The sequence below is a fragment of the Pelodiscus sinensis genome, chromosome 23 (genome assembly GCF_052426305.1).
Source record: "Pelodiscus sinensis isolate ZL-2025 chromosome 23, ASM5242630v1, whole genome shotgun sequence".
In the NCBI taxonomy this organism is placed as follows: domain Eukaryota; kingdom Metazoa; phylum Chordata; order Testudines; family Trionychidae; genus Pelodiscus; species Pelodiscus sinensis.
Genome location: NC_143074.1, coordinates 21,153,345 through 21,176,698, shown reverse-complemented (window position 1 = coordinate 21,176,698; position 23,354 = coordinate 21,153,345). Strand labels below are relative to the sequence as shown.

Sequence of the window (23,354 nt, the reverse complement as noted above, 5' to 3'; positions counted from 1 at the left end):
AGTCTGCCCTCTCTCCAGCACAGCTCAGACTGTTTCTCTCAGTTCGCTGGTACCCTGAGGCACAGCAAAGTGGATCAGTTTCCACAACCAATCCTGGGACTACTGGGAGAAAGAAAAATTGGGACACAGCAGAAAGCTGGCTACCAGTAGGCAAGTCACGGAATTTCAGGAGTGACTGTCCATTTTTAGTGGCTTTATTAGTTAATCCATCTCCAATACTTAGCTCTTTTATACAACCCCTCATGTTTTCAGAGGATAGTGCAGAATGTATTTTATACAACTCATTTACGGTATTGAGAATCACACCTCTCTTCCTCCTCACTGTTGTGTGAATTCATATTTAATTCTTTAAACAGGGGATTTTCTCAGAAAGTCAATTGTAACCGACTGACAGGTCCTTTATCAGAATAGGTGATCGCTCCAAGGGATAAGGAGGCACTGGGCATCAGATATTTCCCATGTTTTCCACATAAGGCCAAGTCCAATGAGATTAATGGGACTAGCTAAGAGAATAAAGAAAGCAAAATTTGCCCTCTAATGGTTTTATCTACAAGGGAATAACCTTCTTCACAATTATATTAAATTACAAGATAGAGCTTCCCTTAAGAATAGTCCAGTTTTTCACTATTGGAAAGTTAATGTCATAACAGGGGTATTTGATGTTAAAACTCCCCCCCCCCTCCCCCCCCCACACACACACTTACTTTTGTTCCATTAGAACAGAGCTACTCAACTTTGGAAGCCCCGGGGGCGACAATGATACTCATAGCACATGCCGAGGGCTACAACTTAAGTCTCATTGCATATACATGCAAATATATGCAAATCGCTTCTTTCACACTGACGGGCATGAATGCAAAGCACTTCCCACAGTGCCCCGGTGCTCCCAGCACCTCCTTCCTGGGGGCTAGAAATGCTGACACCCTGCACCCATCTGGTCCAGCCAGCCCATCCACATGGGACTTTCAGTGCTCACCCCTCCTGAGAGACGCCTCACCATTGTGGAACATGTTCCCAGTGGAGGCCATGTTCAAAGGATCCCACCGTTAGGCCGCATGTTGAGCCCCGCATAAACCCAAATCGCACCGCGGGCCACAAACAAATGGGCTGCAGGCCACATGTAGCCCGCTGGCCACACGTTGAGAAACCCTGCATTAGAAGGGCAGGGGCAATCTGTCTGTCTCTCATTCCCCATTTCTGTCTCAGGCTTTCCCTGCTCTGCTGCACGGACTCACTATTGAAGAGGAAGGTGCTTTTGGGGGGCCACTGTTTTGAGGATACAGTGGTAACCTCCTTGTGGGATACTGGATTTTAAACAATCATTTCAACTGCTTTCAAGTTCTGAACAAAAACACCTGTTTCCTGCAGACAGAGGCCAATATTTTGTATCAGCACTACTAAGCCAGGAACTCCAAACCTGCTATTGTCAAAGCAAAGAGCTTCCATCCTCTGTGCTCCAACATAGAAAAGGGAACAGTGTCACAGAACACAAAACACAGATGAATCACACTTCAATCCATGCTATATGAGGAGACACGCGACATGCTCGGCGTCAGAAAAATGGCAGAGTTTGTTTATTAAAACAAGTTACATTTAAGACAAAAATGGTAACAGAACACATCAGGGAGAAGTAGCAGAGAGAGATAAGGTTGCTACGTGTCCGGTTTTGAATCGGACAGTCCAGTATTTGAGCTTTCTGTTGAGGAAACAAACTGAGAAAATATAAATGAGAAAATATAAATGTCTGGTATTTTCTAAATAAGGTGTAATGTAGATTGTGATGTAATATCAAGTGTGTCCAGTATTTTTGTTGCAACCATCTGGCAACTCTAGAGAGAGTGCAAAACGCAAGAACAAGAAAGGAATCCCACATGCACAGTCAGGATAGCCCATGTAAAGAAATTCAGAACCCAAACCCAGTAATATTAGTAAGAGCAAATTTGTTAATTCAAAGCCACTATTGTGTTATCAACGAAGATCAACCTCCCTTTACTGAAATTTTTCCACGATCCATCTATTTTCACTGGGAAGGGCATTGCTTTTTCAACTTCTGCAGATATTTGGATAAATCTATTGAAACAGACAGATGTCTGGCTTTTATCTCTATACTTTTCTTAGTAATAAAACAGGAAAACATATCCAGGTGAGGTGAAAACCCTGCTCCTGTCCTACAAACCCTGTTCTTGCCCTGGAAACTATTCAGAGCTCTCTCCTTAAGGCTTCCAGTCCATTATATATTATATACCCCAATCAACAAGAACAAGATGAAGAAAGGAGGAGGATCTGGGAATGGGTCAATCTACCTTCTAGATTGACTGGCCTCAGGGAAGTAGAAGAATTCTTGGTCTTGAAGATCTTCTTTATAACCAGCAGAAACCTCCAAATACTTTCTTTGAACAGTCATGCCATCCAAAGGTTTGTGTAAACTGAGAAAGTAAATTATGCTGGAAAATGACTTAATCTAAACATTTTAAATACAAATTTGCATTTAAGGCATGTTGTATTTTTAAACATGTTAGCTGGTCAAGGTCAACACTGGCAGGAGGGAGAACCTAAGACAGACTGTGACCATATAATACATGTTAAGCATGACTACCCCATCTACACATTAGGACAAGTTGTGGTTTTAACTAACAGGATTTTAATATCTTCAGCCATGCCTTATTTTCCCCATTTAGACAAACCAAAGTGGAGTGGAGATTACAGTAAAGAAATAAACCTTGTATGAAGGCATCCAATTTGGACTTCAAGCAAAGTAAATATGTTTTTACAGAAAAGCTGAAATCTAGAAGAAAAAAAACAGATTTTCTTGGCAGGCAATAAACCACCACAATGGTATTTGCCCACTACCTTCCAATTCTGTTTGACACTTAGATTCTTAACAAGGAAACACCAAGGATTCTTAGACTAACAAGACAAATTGTAAATGGTGAATAATCTTGAGATATTTCCAGATCAGCTAACCAAGCTGAATGTCAAATTTTCTATCATGTAATGATGTAATGAAAAATTATTTTTTCCACAAGCCAGGGAAAACATCTTATTCAAGAAATGCTCAGTTTAATATCAGAGACGAACTAATATATTTGGGCTGAAGCTAATCCAATGAAGAAATTTTATAATGAACTCCTATAACAGGTAGACTTAAGACACTATATTTTGGCAATGTTAAATTATGAAACAAAGACAGCCTTAAAGCAAGTTGATACAATCATGATTGTTTTCATCCGGTAATATTGCTCCCTAAGAATTGAATTACTCTAGTTTAATACCAGTTGAGTGAAAGTACAAGAGATTTCACATTTAATGACAATGTGTCAGAAGTGGACCATGGAGTTTTCCAGAATCAGAGAGAATATGCAGCAAATCCAGACCTAAACCTTTGTTTATTAACCTGAGATTCAGGGAAACCAAATTGATTAGTATATTTGTTGGTTAAAAAAAGAAAAAGAGGTAGGCATCTGTGTGGTTGTTTCCCTGGCTTAATCCAGGCAAGTCTTGAGTTAACGTGTTTGGATAACACTGTAAAAGATAATTCCATTTCTTTTAATACTTTCAGGCATGCCTTATTTTCCCCACTTAGACATACCCAAGGGGAATAAACTTTGAAGACATCCAATTTGGACTTCAAGCAAAGTTCATGTGTTTTTACAGAAGAGCTGAAAAATTCCTGTCACCATTTCAATTTCATATGAAAGAGGCTCAGAAAATTGCCATTTTCCTGATATTTCCTGAATACTCCAAATTGCCAAGATGGAGTACCTGAACAGATCTTAAACCCCTCAAAAGGGAAGGTCTGACCACTCCCACTTATGATCAAAATCTCAGTGAAATAAAAATTCCTTTCATGAGAAGATTAGTGCAGTTTGGAGATGAAGACATTTGGTTATTTTTGGAAAATGAGTATTACTAAGCCATTGCTTAAAATATGAAGTCTAGGGCACTAAAAAGGATAAAGTTCAGATCCATTATATTAAATCACCCAAGAAGTGCTACACACAGGTTGAACCTCTTCAGTCCAGCTCTCTCTGGTCCAGCAACATCCATGGTCCGGCATGATTTTAGTTACCCCGATGTCTACTCATTTTGTGCGTGGCCATGTTTCCCGTGGTCCCATAAAGTTTGTTTACAGCTACCAGTCTCAGTTCTCAGTGTTCAGTGCTGTTATTTGGCTCTGATTCACCCCAAAATGTATTCTAAGTGGAAGTGTTGGTGATGCTGCCAAACAATATTGACTTTCTGTGGTTTGGCAAATTCTCTGGTCTGGCACCGGTCAGCTCTTGAGGGTGCTGGACTAAAGAGGTTAAACCTGTATTTGATATTCTCCTTCAGGTCAGGTAGATAGATGCATTTTCTAAACACATAAAATTAATTGGAGTCCAAACTGAGAAGCCAGATACAGACCTGGCTGAAAATCTGAGACTATTATAGGTTTTCCTTTTAGCTTTCCTTTGATAGTAATATTTTTGTTTAGAGCATTAAATAAAATGCTGATGGATTTGATTGTACAGAGACTACAATGTCCATACTTGCAAGGTCTCCAACATCAGAAAACCAGATTAATACAACCTAAATTATGCTCTTCCTGAAAATTACCGGTTAAATTAGATTCTTGTTAAAAATTTTAAAAATCTATGCCTTTTCATCATGCTCAAGGAAAGCACAAGGAAAATAACTGAAAGAGGCCTAAGCAAAGGCAATACAATGTGAAGCTAGTGTGAAGATAAAGTTCGTAAACTCTATACTGCATCGAGACAAATTTTGCAAGATAAAACAAACAGGATATTGCTCCTTCTTTGAAGTAGTTGGGCATCTGACAAATTACAAAGGGTGACTATAATATTTTAGAGTTAAATATATACTGACTGAAAAGAAATTAACTTTTAAAACTATTGTTAGAAATACCTGTCACCATTTCAATTTCATATGAATGATGCTCAGAGAATTGCCATTTTCCTGATATTTCCCAAATGCATCAAACTGTCAAGATGGCAGTTCTCTTACCAATTATTATTTTTTAAATCAGGGAAGATGTTACTGAAATGGTTGCACTAGTCTCTGACAGGGTATAGCGGTGAGGGATGACAAAAATGGGGAAAAAATTGGCAGCACTTGGCTAGTCTAATAATTTATACACATGCAAGGTATGACCACAGGTTCCTGTCTATAGAGTGTGAGGAACATTAAAATACATTTAATTTTATTTTGGCAAGCTGTAGCTGCTCAGCAGAAAGAAGCCAGGAGATTAGATAGTTTAGGGAATTGGCAATGATATGCCAACTTTCAGCTTTATGTTGCCCGTTCAAATACAGACAAATCTTATAACTGTTTGGTATCTGAGTCTAATTCCAAGAGTCAATATCTCACATCATAAAAGCCACAAACATGGATGACACTAAGCTATCCTCTCACGCTTACAGGTTATCTTGCTACATCAATGCTTTAAGGCACAGTGGGAGAACAATGTGGGGACAGGTGTGCAGACATTGTCCATTCTGTCAAGTACCCTTCTGGATAAACAGAAGACTTCAGCCTCCAATAGCTGCCAATCCAACAACTCTTCACCAGCACAAAATTCCCCACAATAATTAAAACAATTGAAAAAGCAAAGCTTGGAGCATTCCTGTTGGGAATGACCTCACCAACTACAAGTGACATGTTCCTCATGCTCATCCAGATCATTTATGGTCTGTAATACAATTTTATTCATTTTTTACATTGAACACATGCTGTTAAGTAGAATATAAACTCTTACAGCAGAAACTATATTGTTTGATAACAAAAATGATACTTTTCTCAAACACAGATGGAAGAACACATGCAAAGGAAACTCCAAGCAATGTTTTATTGGACATCTGCTCTTCTTGGAATGGAAACCAAAAATCATCTTCCCATTGATGAGCACTTTACACAGAAAAGCAAAGATATCTGTTTATCTGCAGTGCCATCTGCTGACAAACATAAGCACTTGCAGCACTCTCCAAATAATCAACGCATAATAACCAGGAGTCAGCATGATTCTCACAAGTCTCAGAATGGTAGTTGTGTTAGTCTTTATCTGCTTTGTGACAACTTAAAGGCTAACAGATTTATTTGGGCATAAGCGTTCATGAGCAAACACCCACTTTTACAACCCAGTGTACTAGTTGGAAAGTTTACTCCCAACCTGTTTTCACCTGTTTCAAGGGCTTGCAATGCCTACTCTGACTGCAATTTACTTCTGCTTTTACAAATCTGTTTATCTTGGTTTCAGAGGGAGTTGTGTTAGTCTGTTTGAGCAAAAATAACAAGGAGCCCTGTGGCACCTTAAAAACTAACTATTTTATTAGGGTATTTGTGAGTTGCAACTCACAAAAGCTTATGCCATAGTAAAACTGTTAGTCTTTAAGATGCCTTTTTTTTTTATAAGAATCTTGTTCATTTGTACGGTCATTAGCAAAGTGACTGAAAGATGACCCAGCACACTGGAAGAATGAATATTAGAAAATGGTCGTGAATTTAACTGGATTGCAGATAAAAGTATTATATTAAAATGTGATGTAGAGAGTGCAGAGTTCCAATAAAATCCATCATTTTACAGATCATTTTATCAAGCAGCAGATACTGTATAATGCAATAATGCACTGGGTGAGTCAGATAAGGTTAAACTAAAAACATGTCATATTTTAAAATACTAGCAGTACCAGAACAATAAATCATTCACACAAGAGTAAAATACTTTGTTCTAGGGTTCATGAAAAATGAAGAGTTTTATTCCATTTTGAATATTTAAACAAATCAAACACCAGTTAAATACAGAGAAGTATGTGTATATTTACAAATATCGAACACATTAAGAGAGACATGCAGAAGGATTCATATAAAACACTCAGGTTATACTAAAAAGACAACAGTAAAAATGATGCTGGTGAGATATCACATGCCACAGAGTCCAGTCTCAGAACATCCTTTCTAACCTCAATAAAATATGCTTGGGAAAGGAATTTAAATTTCTGCTGTGCTTACCATTCAAATACCCCTTTCTAGGAGTGAGGAGGTGGCACATTTGTTTAGATATTAGTTCCAGAGTAAGAACAGATCAACTAACCTTTGTCTGACTGGAGGTAAACTGAAAAAGATGTATAGATTCTGTGGAATACAAATGTGGTTGTAAATAGACTAAATGAAAGAAGTAAAGAATGGCACGAGCACAAATATCTTACTGGCAGCATTATTCAGAGAGCATGAAGAAAATTGATCTACCTCAGCAACAAAGAGGGGAAACTCTTCTGGCAGAATCCATGAATGGGGATAGAAGTCGTACTCTTCAGGAAAAAGATCCTGCATTGTTCGCACTGCCCGACTCAAGGTAATTTTACGCACCATTTCTGTCATGCCTGCAGAAAATAAACAAGTCTCTGGAAGTGTTCAAGATTATTCACTTAGGCTTTGCTCTGTGCAGCAAAGTAAAGTACACTGGTGTGTTGTTACTTACCATATTGTTTTCAATGTACAGTGAAACCTTTGTTATCCAGTACTCTGTTAACCAGAAAACTTTGTTAACCGGCCTTGCCAACAGCCACAATATTGTCACATCTTCAGGTGCAGAGGCCTGGCTTGGTTTACCATGACTGGCTTAACAATTTTTTATTTAAGAAGTACTAATCATCTTTAACTCAAAATAGAAATGTGAGACCAACTGCCTCACACTACAAAACTTGAGTTTTACTATTATTGTCCATTGGTGGTTCTTAGGTTGATGGGACCCTCAGATAACTGGAATTTTTAGATAACCAGAACACCCTAATCCCCGAGCATGTCGGACAACACAGGTTTTACTGTATTAAGATTTGTGGCTACTCACGGAAGTAAATGATTCATAGCTTTTTACTTGGGTATTTGTTTATACTGCAATTATTACTGTATCACATGATAGGGAAAGCTTTACGGTAGTTGGCCAAAATATAAATGGGAACAAAGGAAGGAGAATTTTTGTCCCAACCTTAACCTTTGCTTCAGTCTGGAATTTTTACCTTCTTTTGCCAGGGTTACAGAGAAGGAAGAGGAGACATCAATTGCTTCAGAGAATGGAACGTTCCTAAACTATTTACCTTTCAATTACACAAAAACAGTAAAGGCAGAGAGATAAATCTTTCTTGTTATATGAAACAACTTTAAGGTCCATTTTTGCAATGGCCCAATTCTCCCAAGAGCCTTCAAATTTCATGAATTTGGAGATGCTGAATATGTCATATGAGGTGCTTAGCAGCTCATGGAATCAGGCCCCATTCACATTCCTTGGAGTTAAAAGTGCACTGTGAAAAGACTTCAGGATCTGTTTAATCTGTTTTTGTCAACTCTGTATCCTTCTTGCCCACTATGTGAGAGACAGGGTACAGCCAGGACAAACAGCATACACATGGCATGAAATTTAAACAACCAAAAAGCCTGCAGAGCTTTACCAAGAAAGGTGCATTGTCTGATTTTGTCTATATTTCTGTTCACAAACAGGTAAAAGTCAGTATGTGGAGCAAAAAATTCTATATGGGGGTTTCTTACTCACACAGCATGCTAACAACAGCAATATATTTGAAGTGAAGGGCTTAGGTAAGTCAATACCTACACTCTTAGTTCTTATTCAGCAGGATCTATACTGGGATTAAATGTGAAATAAGGGATCTTTAAAAAGTAGAATAGTCATGATAAGATGAGAGTTGACATGAACTCTTCAATATTAAAAAATCCATTTAAGGAGCTCTGCTTTGAAGTTTTCCCAGAACCAAACCAGAGCACAATACAAAATAATATTTTAGTAGAAACAACCCCTTTAAGTAGCAGCATTTTTACTGAGGTTTCAAAACACCCCAACATTGTTTAAATTATTTTAAGTACACCCTAAAGGTCAGGTTTCTCTAAATTGTTTATTTTTATATATATATATATATATATATATATATATATATATATATATATATATATATATAGAGAGAGAGAGAGAGAGAGAGAGAGAGAGAGAGAGAGAGAGAGAGAGAGAGAGAGAGAGAGAGAGAGAGAGAGAGAGAGAGAGAGAGAGAGAGAGAGAGAGAGAGAGAGCTGGTGGGCCACCAGTTATCTGCTAATCCGGTAAGCATCACCTGGTAAGGTGATGCTTACCAGTTAAACAGTTACCTGTTAACATCCCTAATTGCAACTGTAATCACCACTATGCAAGAGGCAAACACTTTTCTTGATGGAGAAACAGATAATCAGCCATTTACTTGCATCAGGATGAGAACACTAGACTTGGATCAAAATAGGATGAAACCTTTCATATTTTGCAGAGTGTTACCAGTGTCCACAAAAGACAGCAAATTATCAACAAGGTTGGGGAATAATTCAGACAACATGAAAAAACAGTTTTAAAGCATGTATTTAACTTCAAGCACAAGATTAGTTACCTGGAAACTTGTTGACTTGACCTGAGAATATGTCATTATCATGAAATGATACCCCATGCCAATAGATATCACAGGGTAATCGCCGACCAAATGGAAACTAGAATAAAAAAAAATACAATACAGATTTTGAAAGAATTTTGCTACACTTACAACTTTCTTACCTTTGCAGACGTTTGTAAAACGTTTGTAAGACGTTTGTAAAATATAAGCCCTTCCGAGAATAGCATTCTGGACACCAGTAAAGTCCAAGCTTTACATCTAGGGCCCAACTTCAATAGGAACAGATTATTGTAAACCATCAAAGCTGGGGCCTCTGCTAGAGTATGGATAAACAGTTACTTTTAAAAAATTCTATTCAACTTTCTTTTCCTCAATAAATTTGAGAGAGAGAAGGGTCTCCTTTGCCACTTCTCTTTTGTAAAGAATTGGTGTTAAAAATTAACGTATTAATAATCACTGAAACTTGCAGTAATCAAAGTATTAGTTTTTCCAAACATTGACTGCTGCTCTTCAGCCAACAGGGTTGCCAGATGATTGAACCAAAAATACCAAACACCACCACCCTCCTCCCCCAAAAAAAAACACCAGGGAAAAAATTCTGTTGAGGAAAAAAAGGGGGGAGGGGAAAAGGAGGGGGACTCCAAGACTTATTAAGCAAAAAAAAAAAAATTTAAATAATAAAACACCATGGCCCCTTTCAGAGTGAGTGCAGAGTTAGAATAGGGATCGGAACAGGGGAGAAAAGTTGCACACTGAGACCCAGGGAAGGCACTGCTTCCCCTTGGTCTTTAGGCTTTTTGCCGGCAGCCATTTTGTGTTCTTGTTCAAGCCAGAACTTAGCTTCCCTGTGGAACCAGGTAAGCATGGAGTCCAGGGGAGGAGGGGGCTCGGGGTGTCAGGGCCCGGGGCGGGGAAAGCCGGGGGCTGGACCTGGATCTGGGCGCTAGGGTTGCCAGGTGTCCAGTATTTTCGCCTCCTGGCCGAGAAAAAAAAAAATCAGAAAATAGCAGACATTTTAGGTATCCGGTATTTTCTGAATTTGTTTTACTGGACAGGAGGCAAAAATACCAGACTGTCCAGGTCAATACTGGACACCTGGCAACCCTATCAACCAAATGGAATCAGATGCTTGAGCTCAGGCTCAAACTCAAAACAGAGTGCTCATAACCAGCTGTTTAAATTTAAATGCATTAACTCTACATTGTTTTTATCCCTCATCGGAAACAGGTGGGGGGAGGGCGGGGAAATCAAACTACACCAAATTTCTAAACTACAAGGTGAAGCAGACGTTCTATACTTTTCACTATCAACCAAGTACCAACTATAATTTCTACTTAGGGTCCCAAAGTCAGGGCTGTGAAAAACATGTTAGGAAATAAGCCCTCACCTTCTCTAATGACTCTGTTCCCTTCTTTGCTTTAATTAAAATTTCAGTTTATTTAGTAAATAGCTTTGAAAAAAATAATCAAAACACTAATTTACCAATCCGTTCTTTCACCACTTCCTAATTCACAGGATAACATGTACAATCCAATGAGTCTGGAAAACTCTTGTCTCATTTCATTATTATTCAGGCTGCAACAAACGTGGGTTTGTATATGTGAAAATTAATTTTGTTAGGCTCTGAAAGACAATCAGTGGCCTTAACCCGTATCTCCACAGGTATATTCAGAATAGAATTCTGTGCTGGGTCTCAGACTGCCCTTCCCACTAAAAACTGGAGCGATTTATTTATGTATTAAATGAAATTGAAATGAAGTGAATGAAATTTGCATTTATATAGCACCTTTCATCTATGAAGCATATCAAAGCATTTTACAAACACTGCCCAGACGCCATTTCCCAATGGATGAAGTGTAACCACCTCAGGGCTGGGACATGGCTGCCATTTTGCCCCAGAACATTACTCAATAGCTTGGAGAGGAAAGGGACTTCCCCACTCTGAGCAAATCAAGTGAGTATTTGAGCAAATCAAATTCTGGGTTTACCCCAAAGTAGTCTAACACCCTTACTTCTCGGAAATGCCACTGGTTCTTCAGTGCCTAAACCATGAATTAAACTTCAGAAACCAGTTTATAAACAAACAAGTAGGAACCTTTGGTCCACTATGGCAACTAAACCCAGCTTAAATGATCCCTTTTCTGGAGTCTCGCTATGCTGCGGAAAACACAGGTAAAACAAAGCTGTTTCAATGGCTCTTCTTCCATGCCCACCTGATGCAGAGGGAAGAGGGGATGTATGAAGGTATCCCCTTCTACCAGGGGTGGGCAAGTACCAGCCCACGGGCCAGATCTGGTCCACCAGCATTAGCCCCCGGCAGGTCCCCACTGCTATAATTACCAGTGCTGCGGCAGAAACAGGCGATCGCAGCTTCCATCGACCATGCATCACTGTTCCCAGCCAATGGGAGGTGCAGGAAGCAGTGTCCTGGTCTGCGTTGCTTCCCGCAGCTCCCATTGGCCAGAAATAGTGATGTGCGGCCAACCGGAGCTGCAATCATCCATACCTGTGGAGGCACAGGTAAATATAGCAACAGCAGCCGAACCGCTGCCACTTTCTTGCCCACCTCTGCCTTATTCATTAGTAATACCCACACTTTAGCTGGTGTAAGCAGCCTCAGGCCTCTAGCTTATGCCAGGCAATGGGCAGCCACAGGATCTGGGAGACCAGAAGAGTGGCTAAAGCCACCTTTCTCCCCTTCCTTGCAGTCTTGTGCCCCAGGATCTGGCCCCAGGAGCTTTCAGTACAAAACAGCTGTAAAATGCGGCTGTAAAAGCATTGATATATATTAGGCAAAAGAAAGACCATTTTAAAAAAATGAGAAATTTTACTACAGGTTGGAACTCTCTCATCTGGGATTCTCTGATCCGGCAATAACCATGGTCTGGCACAGATGTTGCAGGACCAGAGAGTCCCGGTGCAAGGGGCCAGCAGCATGGATCCCTGCAGGACTGCTCACAGAGAGCTGATGGTGGGCCACCCAGCCCATGGCAGGTGGGCTGTTCAGAGGGGTTGGGAGCCGTGGTAGATCGGTGAGGCAGGGATCCACACATGGCTGCCCTGTGGGACCCGGAGCCCCAGTGTATGACTTGCCCAGCAAGTCCCAGAGTCCCAGTGCAACGAGCATGGCCGCCCTGTGGTTCCTGGAGCCTCAGTGCTGTGTGCAAGGCTGCTCAGTGGGTCCCGGAGTCATGGCAGTGATGGCTGCCCAATGGGGTCAGCAGGAGGTGAGGAGCCATCTGGGAGGCCAGCGGGCGGGCCAACGGAGCCAGTGGCAAGGGTCCAGAAATGACCTGCCCTGGTCCAGCAAAATCCCTCATCCAGGACCAGTCAGGTCCTCAGAGTGCCGGACCAGGGAGGTCCAACCTGTAGTGAATCTGTTCCCTTATTTGCAACTTTAATTAAAATTTCAGTTGATTTAGTAAATAACTTAGAAATAACAATCCAAACATTAATTTAGCCATCTTAAGTCTACGAGTCATTTACGAAATGCCCTTGAAGTCTGAACAAAGAGATCTTTGAACAAAACCAGAAAAGAGAGCATAAAAATGAAGAGATTTGTTTTCACAACTCTGACCCAATTAATAATCAATCATGGTCAAACTGCTCTGACAAGACTTTTCTACCTCCTGATAGGAAGCCAATAATTTAAACTGTGTCCCATAGGTCACATCAGTCTGTTCCATCACATTACCGACAAGCTAAGTGACTCTTGGCTTCTTGTCAGCTTTTGCTACCATAGAATTTCAAACTGTTTCTGTGCTGTGGTCCCTCTACTGAATATTTAGACAAATGAAACATTTAATGCTAGAACACTTAAGGTCTCAGCCATATGCTTCTTCCCTTTTCCTGTTTGTGTCTAGCTACAGGATGAATTTACTGAGAGATTAATTTATTCAAGATGAAAGCTTAATTTATGCCGATTATTTTATTCGGCATTTCACATTCATTTCCAGAATCTGGCACATTAAGTCAGACAGTCCACTCTAAAGGACTTAATAAGTGCTTCAGTGGTGTGCACATTACAATTCTGCAATGTTGTGAGCTTTGCTCCATGCATTAGCCAAGACACAGCTCTTGCTATTGTAATTTTATTCAAAATTCCCACATCTGATAGTAATATTGCTTTCCTATTTGTTGCTTTTGGTAGTAGAATTTGAACCTGTCAATTACCCTCTCTCAGAATCTTTCCCATCTTTCCTGATATATCAATGTTAGCATATATATTCACTCTCCACTCTACTTTAATTTTATTGTCCTCTATGGTATATTGAAACAATTTGGCTTCATTTATTCAATCAACTTTGACCAAGCTGATGTCAATCACAGCTGAAAGTGCTAGACAGGGCCTTCTCTGATTACCAGCTAACAAGGCAGTCACATTATCTCTTGCAGATCATATTGGCATGGCCCAGCACTTGGCTTTCAGTCATCTTCCTAACTACAGAATTTCAAACAACTCCTTTCCCTTTTTAATTACTTCATATACCAGTATTTGATATACACTGTAATTTGCAGTATTGGTCCCAGGATATTAGAGAGAGAACGAAAGAATATATTTTACTGGACCAACTTCCGCTCTTGAAAGAGACAAAATTCCAACCTTACAATATGATTGCCTATTTTCCCTGCCTGAATGAACTGGAAACCATGGCTGCAAATTTTGTCCAGTTGAGAAAGCTGACGACCCTTACACAGAGCTTACCTCAGCTACATTTTCTCATTTCCAAATAAATTTTTATGTTAAAAAAAAATTATTTAAAGTTGATCATGTCTCAGTGAAGTCCAGCTAAGCATCCTCTGCTCTACCCCTCTGAGACAAGATAGCATCCCGATCAAGAAAACTGCTGGAACACTGGAAAGATTGCAGAGTTAATTAAAGCCAATTAACCCATTTTTGACACTCGGGTGGCATTTATTGAACTAATGAGGCAATTGGCTCAGTAATTGGGAGGAAAAATTATTAATATTAATATTTTGGAGTGAAAGAGACTTGACTTAGATGAGTATAGGAGGGGAGAGAATGCTGCGTGGAAATCACCTCCTGTTTGTTTTGAAACTGAAGATTAAATGCATGCACCTAGGGAGGTTGTGGAATCTCCATTGGAGACATTTAAGAGCAGGTTAGATAAGCATCTATCAGGGATGATGTAGATGGGTTCTTGGTCCTGCCGTGAGGGCAGGGGACTGGACTTGATGACCTCTCGAGATCCCTTCCAATTCTAGGATTCTATCATTCTATGGTGAAAAAAAAGAGCCTGCACAGATTAAAGCGGCGAGGAGTCCTGTGGCACCTTATAGACTAACCGAAGTGTTGGAGCATAAGCTTTTGTGGGCAAAGACCCACTTCGTCAGATGCATGTCAGATTAGTAACTAGAAACCACAAGAAAAGCCCAGGCAGCTGTACTTGCAGAGCAGGTGAAGGGAAGCCCTCTGACAGCCACCTAAAAAGTTAAACTTTCTTTACAAAAACTCTGCATGTCTCTGAGGGAAAAATGATTACATGACTAAAAATTAACAATTAAAGGATCTAATCAATTCCACACTGTCATACAATCGTTCACAAATACCCCCATCTATATCCAACATGCACCCAAATTAAACAGTTACCATATTTGTTCTTTAATGGAAATATGCTGTTGAATGCACATTAATTTCTATTATATGTTATTAATTAAATGCATAGTTAAGACTTTGAAACATTCTAGCCAAATTCTAGAATTCTTACCATGTAATATGTTGGAGTAGAGAACTGCATTTCGTTAATAGAATTGGACTATCAGTTTGGTGTTATGAAATGAAATTGATTATAAGGTGATATATTTAGAGAGAAGTTAGGATTAAAACTTTAAAATATGAGTTTAAAAACAGGGTTGGAAAGAAAAACTTGCCTCAACCGTAACTATGGAGAAGTAGCACAGGAATGGGTTAGTTCCTTTTATCCACTGTGGAGGCTCACAAATGTAGAATGAAAGCTTGTTTTCTTCCACACCACATTTGAAGAACACCAAAATGAGATAAAAACCAATGACTTTACTGACACTCAGCATGACAAGTCCAGTTATCCCTGCTACAAAACAATTCTTCCTACAACAAGAACAGCAAGAATTCAGTGCAGTTTTCCCACATGTAACAGCAAGAGAACATACAAAGACCTAATGCAAGGGCCTCCGTGGGATTATACAAGGGGTGAATTTGCCCAACAGCCTGGTCATCATTTTGTGACATGTATGATACATATAAGGAGCAGGGGTAGTGAAACTATAATATAGAATGCAAGAGTTTCAAAAAGTATCTTTTTTATAGACACAATAAAAACAAAGTTCAGCTTATTTTGAACTAGCAGGTGAGGCCTGTTATTGACTGGCCAAAGTCCAATTAAAAACAAAAATAATTATTTAAACCAGTGTTTCTCAAAGTGGTCTGCAGACCCACTCTGAGAAAGCTGATACTGGGCCATTCTGGTTTGTTTACTTACCAGATCCACAGCCACAGAACTTCACAGATCCCATTGGCTCCGGTTTGCTGTTTGCAGCCAAATGAGGTCGTGGGAAACAGCGGTCTGGGTCACAGTACTTCCCGCAGCTACCCTTAGGGTAGGGTTGCCAGATGGTTTCAACAAAAATACCGGACACACCTGACATTACATCACAATCTACTTTACATCTTACTTAGAAAATACTGGACTTTTAGTTTATATTTTCTCAATTTATTTCCCGAACAAAGCTCAAATACTGGACTGTCTGGTTCAAAACCAGACACCTGGCAACCCTACTTGGCTACAAATGGCGAACTGCTGGCAGTGGGAGCCACGAGGCTCTGAGGCTGCGGAGTTGGTAAGCAAACAAATCAAATTAGCCCAGTAGCAGCTCTCTCAGAGTGGGACTGCAGACCACTTTGGAAAACAATGATTTACACCTTTCTCCCAGCATATTTCTGGTGTAAAAAGTAGTGCATTCAGCTAATTTAAGTGGCAGAATTATTTATGCAAAATTTGGTATCTGTAGGTAATCGGGAAGTATGACTTTATTTTGCACAAACAAATCCACAAGCAAACTCTTCAAAATACATAGTAAAAAGATATAACCCCCAGGAACATGATAAACTAATTATAGATGTTCTCACATTAATTACTGCTCTGTATTCTTGGCAATTACACCATTACAGTCCTTGTCAGATCCAGATGTGTTTTATGGTACAGGAGCACTTCCCAATTAGGGATATAATAGTGTAGTCAATTAACCGATTAACGGATGAGCAAAAGCTTATAGGTTAGTGCTATAGACTACACACATTTCCCTCCTGCCTCCTCTGCCAGTAAATTTTTTAGCAGGCTGCCCAGCTTAGTCCTTGCTTCTGCCGGGTCCAGGTCCTACCCCCGCTGTGGCTCTGCATTTAATGATGTTAGGAGCCAGGCGGGCAGACAGAGTTCTAGCTTGTGCCAGGTCCAGGAGCTCAGTACCCCTCTAGACAGGGGTTGCTGCCTCCTTATGCTGCTGCCTCTTTATCAGAGGCAGCATCAGAGGGCGACAGACAGCTGGTCCACGAGGGGAGCTGGGTTTTAAACTGGCTCCCCTCATGGACCAGCTCGTGCCTAGCACTCTGCGCTGCTGCCTTTGAGGCATGATGAAATTGACTAGGCAAACTGCAGCGTTGGCAGAAATTGACTAGAACAACATCTTTCTCTCTTTTTTTTTCCCCAAAACTAACTAACTAACTAACTAACTAATAAGAAACTAACTACTGAACAAAGACTAACTATTTTACAATTCTTTCTGACAGGATTTGCTCTGCGTCTGAGGAGATCGCAAAGCTCTGCCAGCAACCTAGGACGGTTGAGAGGAACTGGCGGGGGGGGGGGGGGGCGGGTCTGCACTCATGATCAAAGGCGCGAAAGCCGAGCACTGCAGGGGGCATGCGCAGACCAGCCGAATACGGCTCTGAAATCTTCCGACCAGCAGCGCCGGGATGGACCCGACACCTAGAGTGGAGCACCCACGGGGCCACTCGAAGAAGAATCATGAGGTTACTTGACTATTCAATTAACTGATATTTAACATCCCTATTGCCAATATCCACATCCATCTGCAAACAGTCCTCAAAATCCTAGAGAAGCAGGGAGGTGCTATGCTCTGTGCTCTGAACTTTATTTTTCTTTCCTAAATTCCTTGGGACTTGTTTCACAATGGCATATAATCCAATTTTCCAGCACCGTTTGGGGGGAGGGGGGAGCACGGAATGGGCTATCATAATTTATTCCTAGAAGCCCAATTCTAGGATACCTTTCTGGGATGCCTATAGGGTACCTAAAAGGCAACAGAATCCCAGATAGATCCTAATCCTTTCCCACTCACAGTAATGAAGACAGGAAAGGGCCTGGGCCTGCTGAAGAATCAAAGAATCAAATATCTTTATCTGTGTATGGTCACACCACGAATAATAATCCACAGCAATACTCTAAACCAAGTTAACAAAAGCAGCAGTTACATAACTGCTCTGTTTCCTAATCCCCCACAAAATGGGATAGGCAGTGGGGGGAGGAAAGTATCCACACACTCTTTTTAGAAGATGCATCCTTATGCAGACACAGAAGTTTTGAATAAGGGTAGAGTAAAACCCCAGCCAGAGCCCAATATACACAGCTTGTCAGTCATTCTTCCGTTATCCTGCTGCCTCCACCCACATCCCTTCCCAAAGCAGCAGAACTTCACAGAGATGAAGATGCATCAGGGCTTGTCCACACCCCCATTTTGCCCAGCTTTATATTAGAGGTGGGATGCTGCATTACTTTGGCTAAGTCACAGCAACCTTGTATGCAGAAGTTCTTAGCATACTTTAAACAACAAAGGCAAGCTACATTCACACACAAAGTTACAGTGGGCTAGGCTAGCTAAATTGGTGCACCTTTATCAGTGCCCCAGAAAAAGTTATTACAAGATAAACTGAAAGGTTATTTAAATTAATGGAGATTGCCTATCTCCTAAAACTGGAAGGGACCTTGAAAAGTCATTGAGTCCAGTCCCCTGCCTTCACAGCAGGACCAAGTACCATCCGTGACAATTTTTGCCCCAAATTGCCTCCTCAAGGATTGAACTCACAACCCTGGGTTTAGCAGGCCAATGCTCAAACCACTGAGCTATCCCTCCCCCCGCCCCCCAGACTATGGTTCTCCTACAAAAGCTGACAAAGAAGCTTACAAACAGAAATGGGAGTACAAGAAAATTCTATGCTTCAGGAAGAATAGCATTTGCAACTTGGTAGCTATAACAACTAAGTAATTTGGCTTAGAATGTATTTGCTTTAGAATATATTCACTTGTTCTTCTACTCCTACAGCTATTGAAACCTTAAACTGGGTTTTATCTTCCCTTTAAGAAAAGCATTTCTACTCACCTTTAACTCTACCTCAAACATCTAACAGAAAATATACTAGGAGATGATTAAGATGATTGACAGGGAAGTCTGTGAAAGAAATCCTTGTAATTTACCTAGAGGCGATAATGATCTTCCTTGAAAAATCCTTGCAGAAGTGAAAAATTAATTTCTAAAATTCCAAATGAAAAATCTCTTAATGTGAACTTAGAGGCCATTGTGAATATACTATCTATGTGTTTCTTCTAATTCTCATTGTTTTGAAAGCACCCCTTATTGTTTGGGCCTCTATTCCTTCTCTCACACACTGTCCTGGATTCAGCATATTTCCTAAACAATTTCTAACTCATAGAAGGGTGTTAGATATCGATTAATTCAATAATCATGTAACCTCACTAAATCTTAGCAGTTACACGATTATTTCATAGTCCCTGAGGATGGGGATGGCAGCCAGAGCACTCTCGGCTCCATTCCCAGGGAGCCCTCTGCCACCCCACACGGTAGCCTCTGTATCAGAGGTGGCAGCACAGGGTGGCAGTAGGCCCTGTCTGCCGGGGACCTGAGCTCCCTGCTGACAGAGGCTACTTTGGCATCCCACGGAGCAGCCTCTGTCCACAGCAAGCCCAGGCCTGCCACGGATAGAGGCTGTTCCACAGCAGCAGCCCATATCTGCAGAGGGCCCAAGCTCCCTGCAGACAGGGGCTGTGCCAGCATCCTGCCTATCTCTCCTCTCCCTCCTTCGCCCCAACGCTGCTGCCCCTGAACAGGGGGAAGTGACTCCTCAAGCACCATCTCCCACTTGCCTCCCCCTGCCTCTGTGGGAGGCAACAAAGGGGAAGCAGGTGGCTCTATGGGAGCCGGTACACACAGGAAGCCAGCTTAAAAGCTGCTCCCCGCATGTACCAGATCCCGCCTGCCCCCCTCACCCGCCGCGCCTCTGCCTCTCTAGTAGAGGCAGCAGCGCCAGGGGCGAGGAGGGAAGCAGACAGCTCTGCCAGATTGGGGGGAGGGAAGTAGGAGCAGGCACCCATTGCTACCTCTGATACAGGGGCAGCGGGGGGGGGGGGGGGGGAGTGTGCGTAGTAGATAGGATTAACTGATCAGCTCAGGCTTGTTGGTTAATCGTTTATTCAACTGTACTGCTAACATCCCTAATTCACAGAAAACTTTACTGCATTTGGCTAATGCAGTTTAGCTATTTGTATAATGCTGCAACAATATTGCAGAAACAAAGCTATTCTGAAATGCCACTGTAACTATGGCAACCAGTGTTCAGATGTAAGAATCCAACCAGAAACAGCGTATGTCACACTGTAATGTTGCTCACTATTAAGAATGGAAATTATCAGTAAATGGATGCATACCTTAGCAAAACAGAGTTTAGCAGTGCCTCCTGCTAGTCATTTAAGCAAACACAACTCAGCCTGAATCAAATACTATCAATAGATGCAAAAGAAAAGGACAGAATAGGCTACTTTAAAAATATGTATAAAGGAAGGGGTAAAAGACAGAGACTGGGGAGAACATAAGAATTTAAAGCCCACAATCTGACAATCCTAAAAAAGGTGTTTAATTTGGAGTGGTGGAGGGGAAAGCCTCCAAATTATTAGCTTTTAATATATAATTGTTTACACCTAGGGTGTGTCTAGACTATAGAGTTTTGTCGACAAAAATGGGCTTTTGGCCACAAAACTATACCCGCGTCTACACTACCGCCACATTCTGTCAACAGTAAGTCGACAGAACGTGGCAGTTTTATCGACGGCGGTAAACCTCATTCTATGAGGAATAATGCCTTTTTCGATGGTACTCTGTTGAAAAAAGGCGCTATTGCATGCAAACTGTGCTTTTTCGAAATAGAGCGTCTAGACTCTCTTTTGAAAAAGAGTCTTGCTTTGTCGACAGTACTGGTTGCAGTCTAGACGCTCTTTTTCGACAGAGGCTTTGTCGACAGTATCTGCTGAAAAAGGCGTGCAGTCTAGCCGTACCCCTATAGTCAAGAAGTTTTAAGAAGCTACATGATTTGTGGGTTTTTTTCTGGGTTTCTTTTGTGGGTGTGTGGGTAGGTGGGTGGCTGCAAGAAACAGTTTGTCACTACTCCCAGAGCTGTACTTGCATCAGTGAAACAAAGAAGCTGGTGGCACTATCTAGTAATTATCTAATACACATAGTGGTGCCTGGCTTAAAAGTTATTTGTTTCTTGGATCATTAGATTTTAATGTTGCTCATTTTCATTTTCTGTTTCCACATTTTTTGTCTGTTCTAACCTACATATACGTTCAAAAGCTTCAGTGGGGTAGCCGAGTTTCATCTGAAGGTAACTTTCATCTGAAGATGTGGGTTGTGCCCACGAAAGATCATGATACCATCTACATGTTTTGTTAGTCTGTAAGGGTATGTCTACACTACCACCCTAGTTCGAACTAGGGTGGTAATATAGGCAACCGGAGTTGCAAATGAAGCCCGGGATTTGAATTTCCCGGGCTTCATTTGCCTAAAGCCGGGCGCCGCCATTTTTAAATGTCCGCTAGTGCAGACTCCGTGCCGCGCGGCTACACGCGGCACGGACTAGGTAGTTCGGACTAGGCACGGAGTCCGCACTAGCGGACATTTAAAAATGGCGGCACCCAGCTTTAGGCAAATGAAGCCTAGGAAATTCAAATCCCGGGCTTCATTTGCAACTCCGGTTGCCTACAATTACCACCCTAGTTCGAACTAGGGCGGTAGTGTAGACATACCCTAAGGTACTGCAGAACCATTTGGTTTTTTTAGTTTTTCCTATATCCACGTATCCACTAAAACAACAGATTTCACTTTCACATCCACTGCGCCAACAATACATGTATGTTTTTCTTGTTCCTTCTTTATTTACTATCTACATATTGCCAAGAAGTTTTAAGAAGTTACATGATTTGTGGGTTTTTTTATGGGTCTCTTTTGTGGAGATGTGGGTAGGTGGGTGGCTGCACAACTCCTACAAGGAACAGTTTGTGACCTTTCTTATGGCTCTGTAATAGAAGTTAAACACTACTCCCAGAGCTGTACTTGCATCAGTGATACAGGGGAAGATGACATGCATCTGACGAAGTGGGTCTTTGCCCATGAAAGCTTATGCTCCAATAAATCTGTTAGTCTATAAAGTGCCAGAGGACTTCTCGTTGTTTATGCAGATTCAGACTAACATGGCTACCCCTCTGATTCTTATCTACATATTATTTCATAAGAGGTGTCAAAGTCAAATCTCATGGTATGGCACCAAACTTTGAAGATTAATGTTCAGCAATTAGTAGTCACTGTACAACAATTCTAATGAAATAAAATCATTCCAGAATTCCACTGTAACAATGGTAATATGCATTCAATGTACTTCAACTGAAATACTACTATAATTGAAGGAAAATGTGTCCCTGGAGTACGTGTTTACTGCACAGAACTCTCTTCCCAGCATCCTTATGGAGAAACTAGTCCTTTGTGTCCTATACTCAACTACGCAAAGTCAGGAACCGATACAAATGGTCAGCCAGTTCAAAATGATTAAGCACCTCCAAGTGCTTTATAATGGAATTTAAAATGGGAATATTTTTGTAAACAGTAGTACCATTCTATTTTCCTTGTAAGTATCTATTTTCCTGTCCTTCCAGACAGTGTATGATGAATTTCCACTAATGTTAAAGTGAGCTTTAAAACCACATAAGAGCAGAGAGAGAGAGAGAGAGAGAAAATCTCTCCCAAGCTAATCAAAAGCACATATATTTGGGATGAATCAAACAGCCACAACTGCCTGCTGTACCATAAGATGAAGTCTTTAAAATATGCGGGAATTGTCATGGTATTTTTAGTTTGAAATTTCTTAATCATGAAGAAAGCAAGTGGTTAGAACTTAGCAGAAAAAAATAAATTGCCATATAAGAGAAAGATGGAAAATGAGTAACTAATTCACAAATCATTTTTCTGCATACAGAAGTCACAATATAGACTGCAGAGAATACATGAATTTCTCTGGTGGCTGCTCACTGTTTAATCAGCATCTGAAAATGCACAGCTGTACAGTAAACAAATAAACAAAACTGAATCAAAGATGTCAATCTAGAATTCTGCAGATTAATTGCATCCAGCAAAGGAAGACAAAGCATTTTGCAAACAGCAATTCTTTCTGAATTAGGTAAATGTTACTGAAAATAAAAACAGACTCTGAAGCTTCAAAAGACTGAGCAGGAGCGTAATATATCTAACAGGTCCTTCAACATGGTAGCATTTGACCTCATCTTGTACCAATAATTCTATGACTGGGTTAAATCATTTTATTTTATGCACAGTAATATAATCATGCACACTTTCTGTAAGGTCTTGGACTGTAAAACTTTCACCATTCTCTCAATTTTGAACTAAAATCAGTGGCTTTTAAAGAAAATAATATGGTATCACTTGCTGAAGTCTTTGGCTTTAGGTTTTCTAGATGTTTATTAGACAGGGTACTCCGTTGGACTTGGGTACTGAAGGATAGGGATGTTATGGACTTTCACCGTAAGGCTATGACTAGTCTAGAGACCTTATCATCATATAAAG

General features: G+C 40.7%; 1 protein-coding gene across 1 annotated transcript in view; it reads right to left on the bottom strand.

The window, feature by feature from the left end:
- Positions 1–23,354, bottom strand: part of TTLL11 (tubulin tyrosine ligase like 11) — a 137,261-nt gene that overhangs the window by 102,073 nt on the left and 11,834 nt on the right. Inside the window, exons 2-3 of the mRNA XM_075905425.2 lie at positions 9,417–9,513; positions 7,243–7,376 (exon numbers count right to left, since the gene is read on the bottom strand). Coding sequence (XP_075761540.2) covers positions 7,243–7,376; positions 9,417–9,513 — 231 coding nt within the window. The remainder of the gene's footprint in view (positions 1–7,242; positions 7,377–9,416; positions 9,514–23,354) is intronic.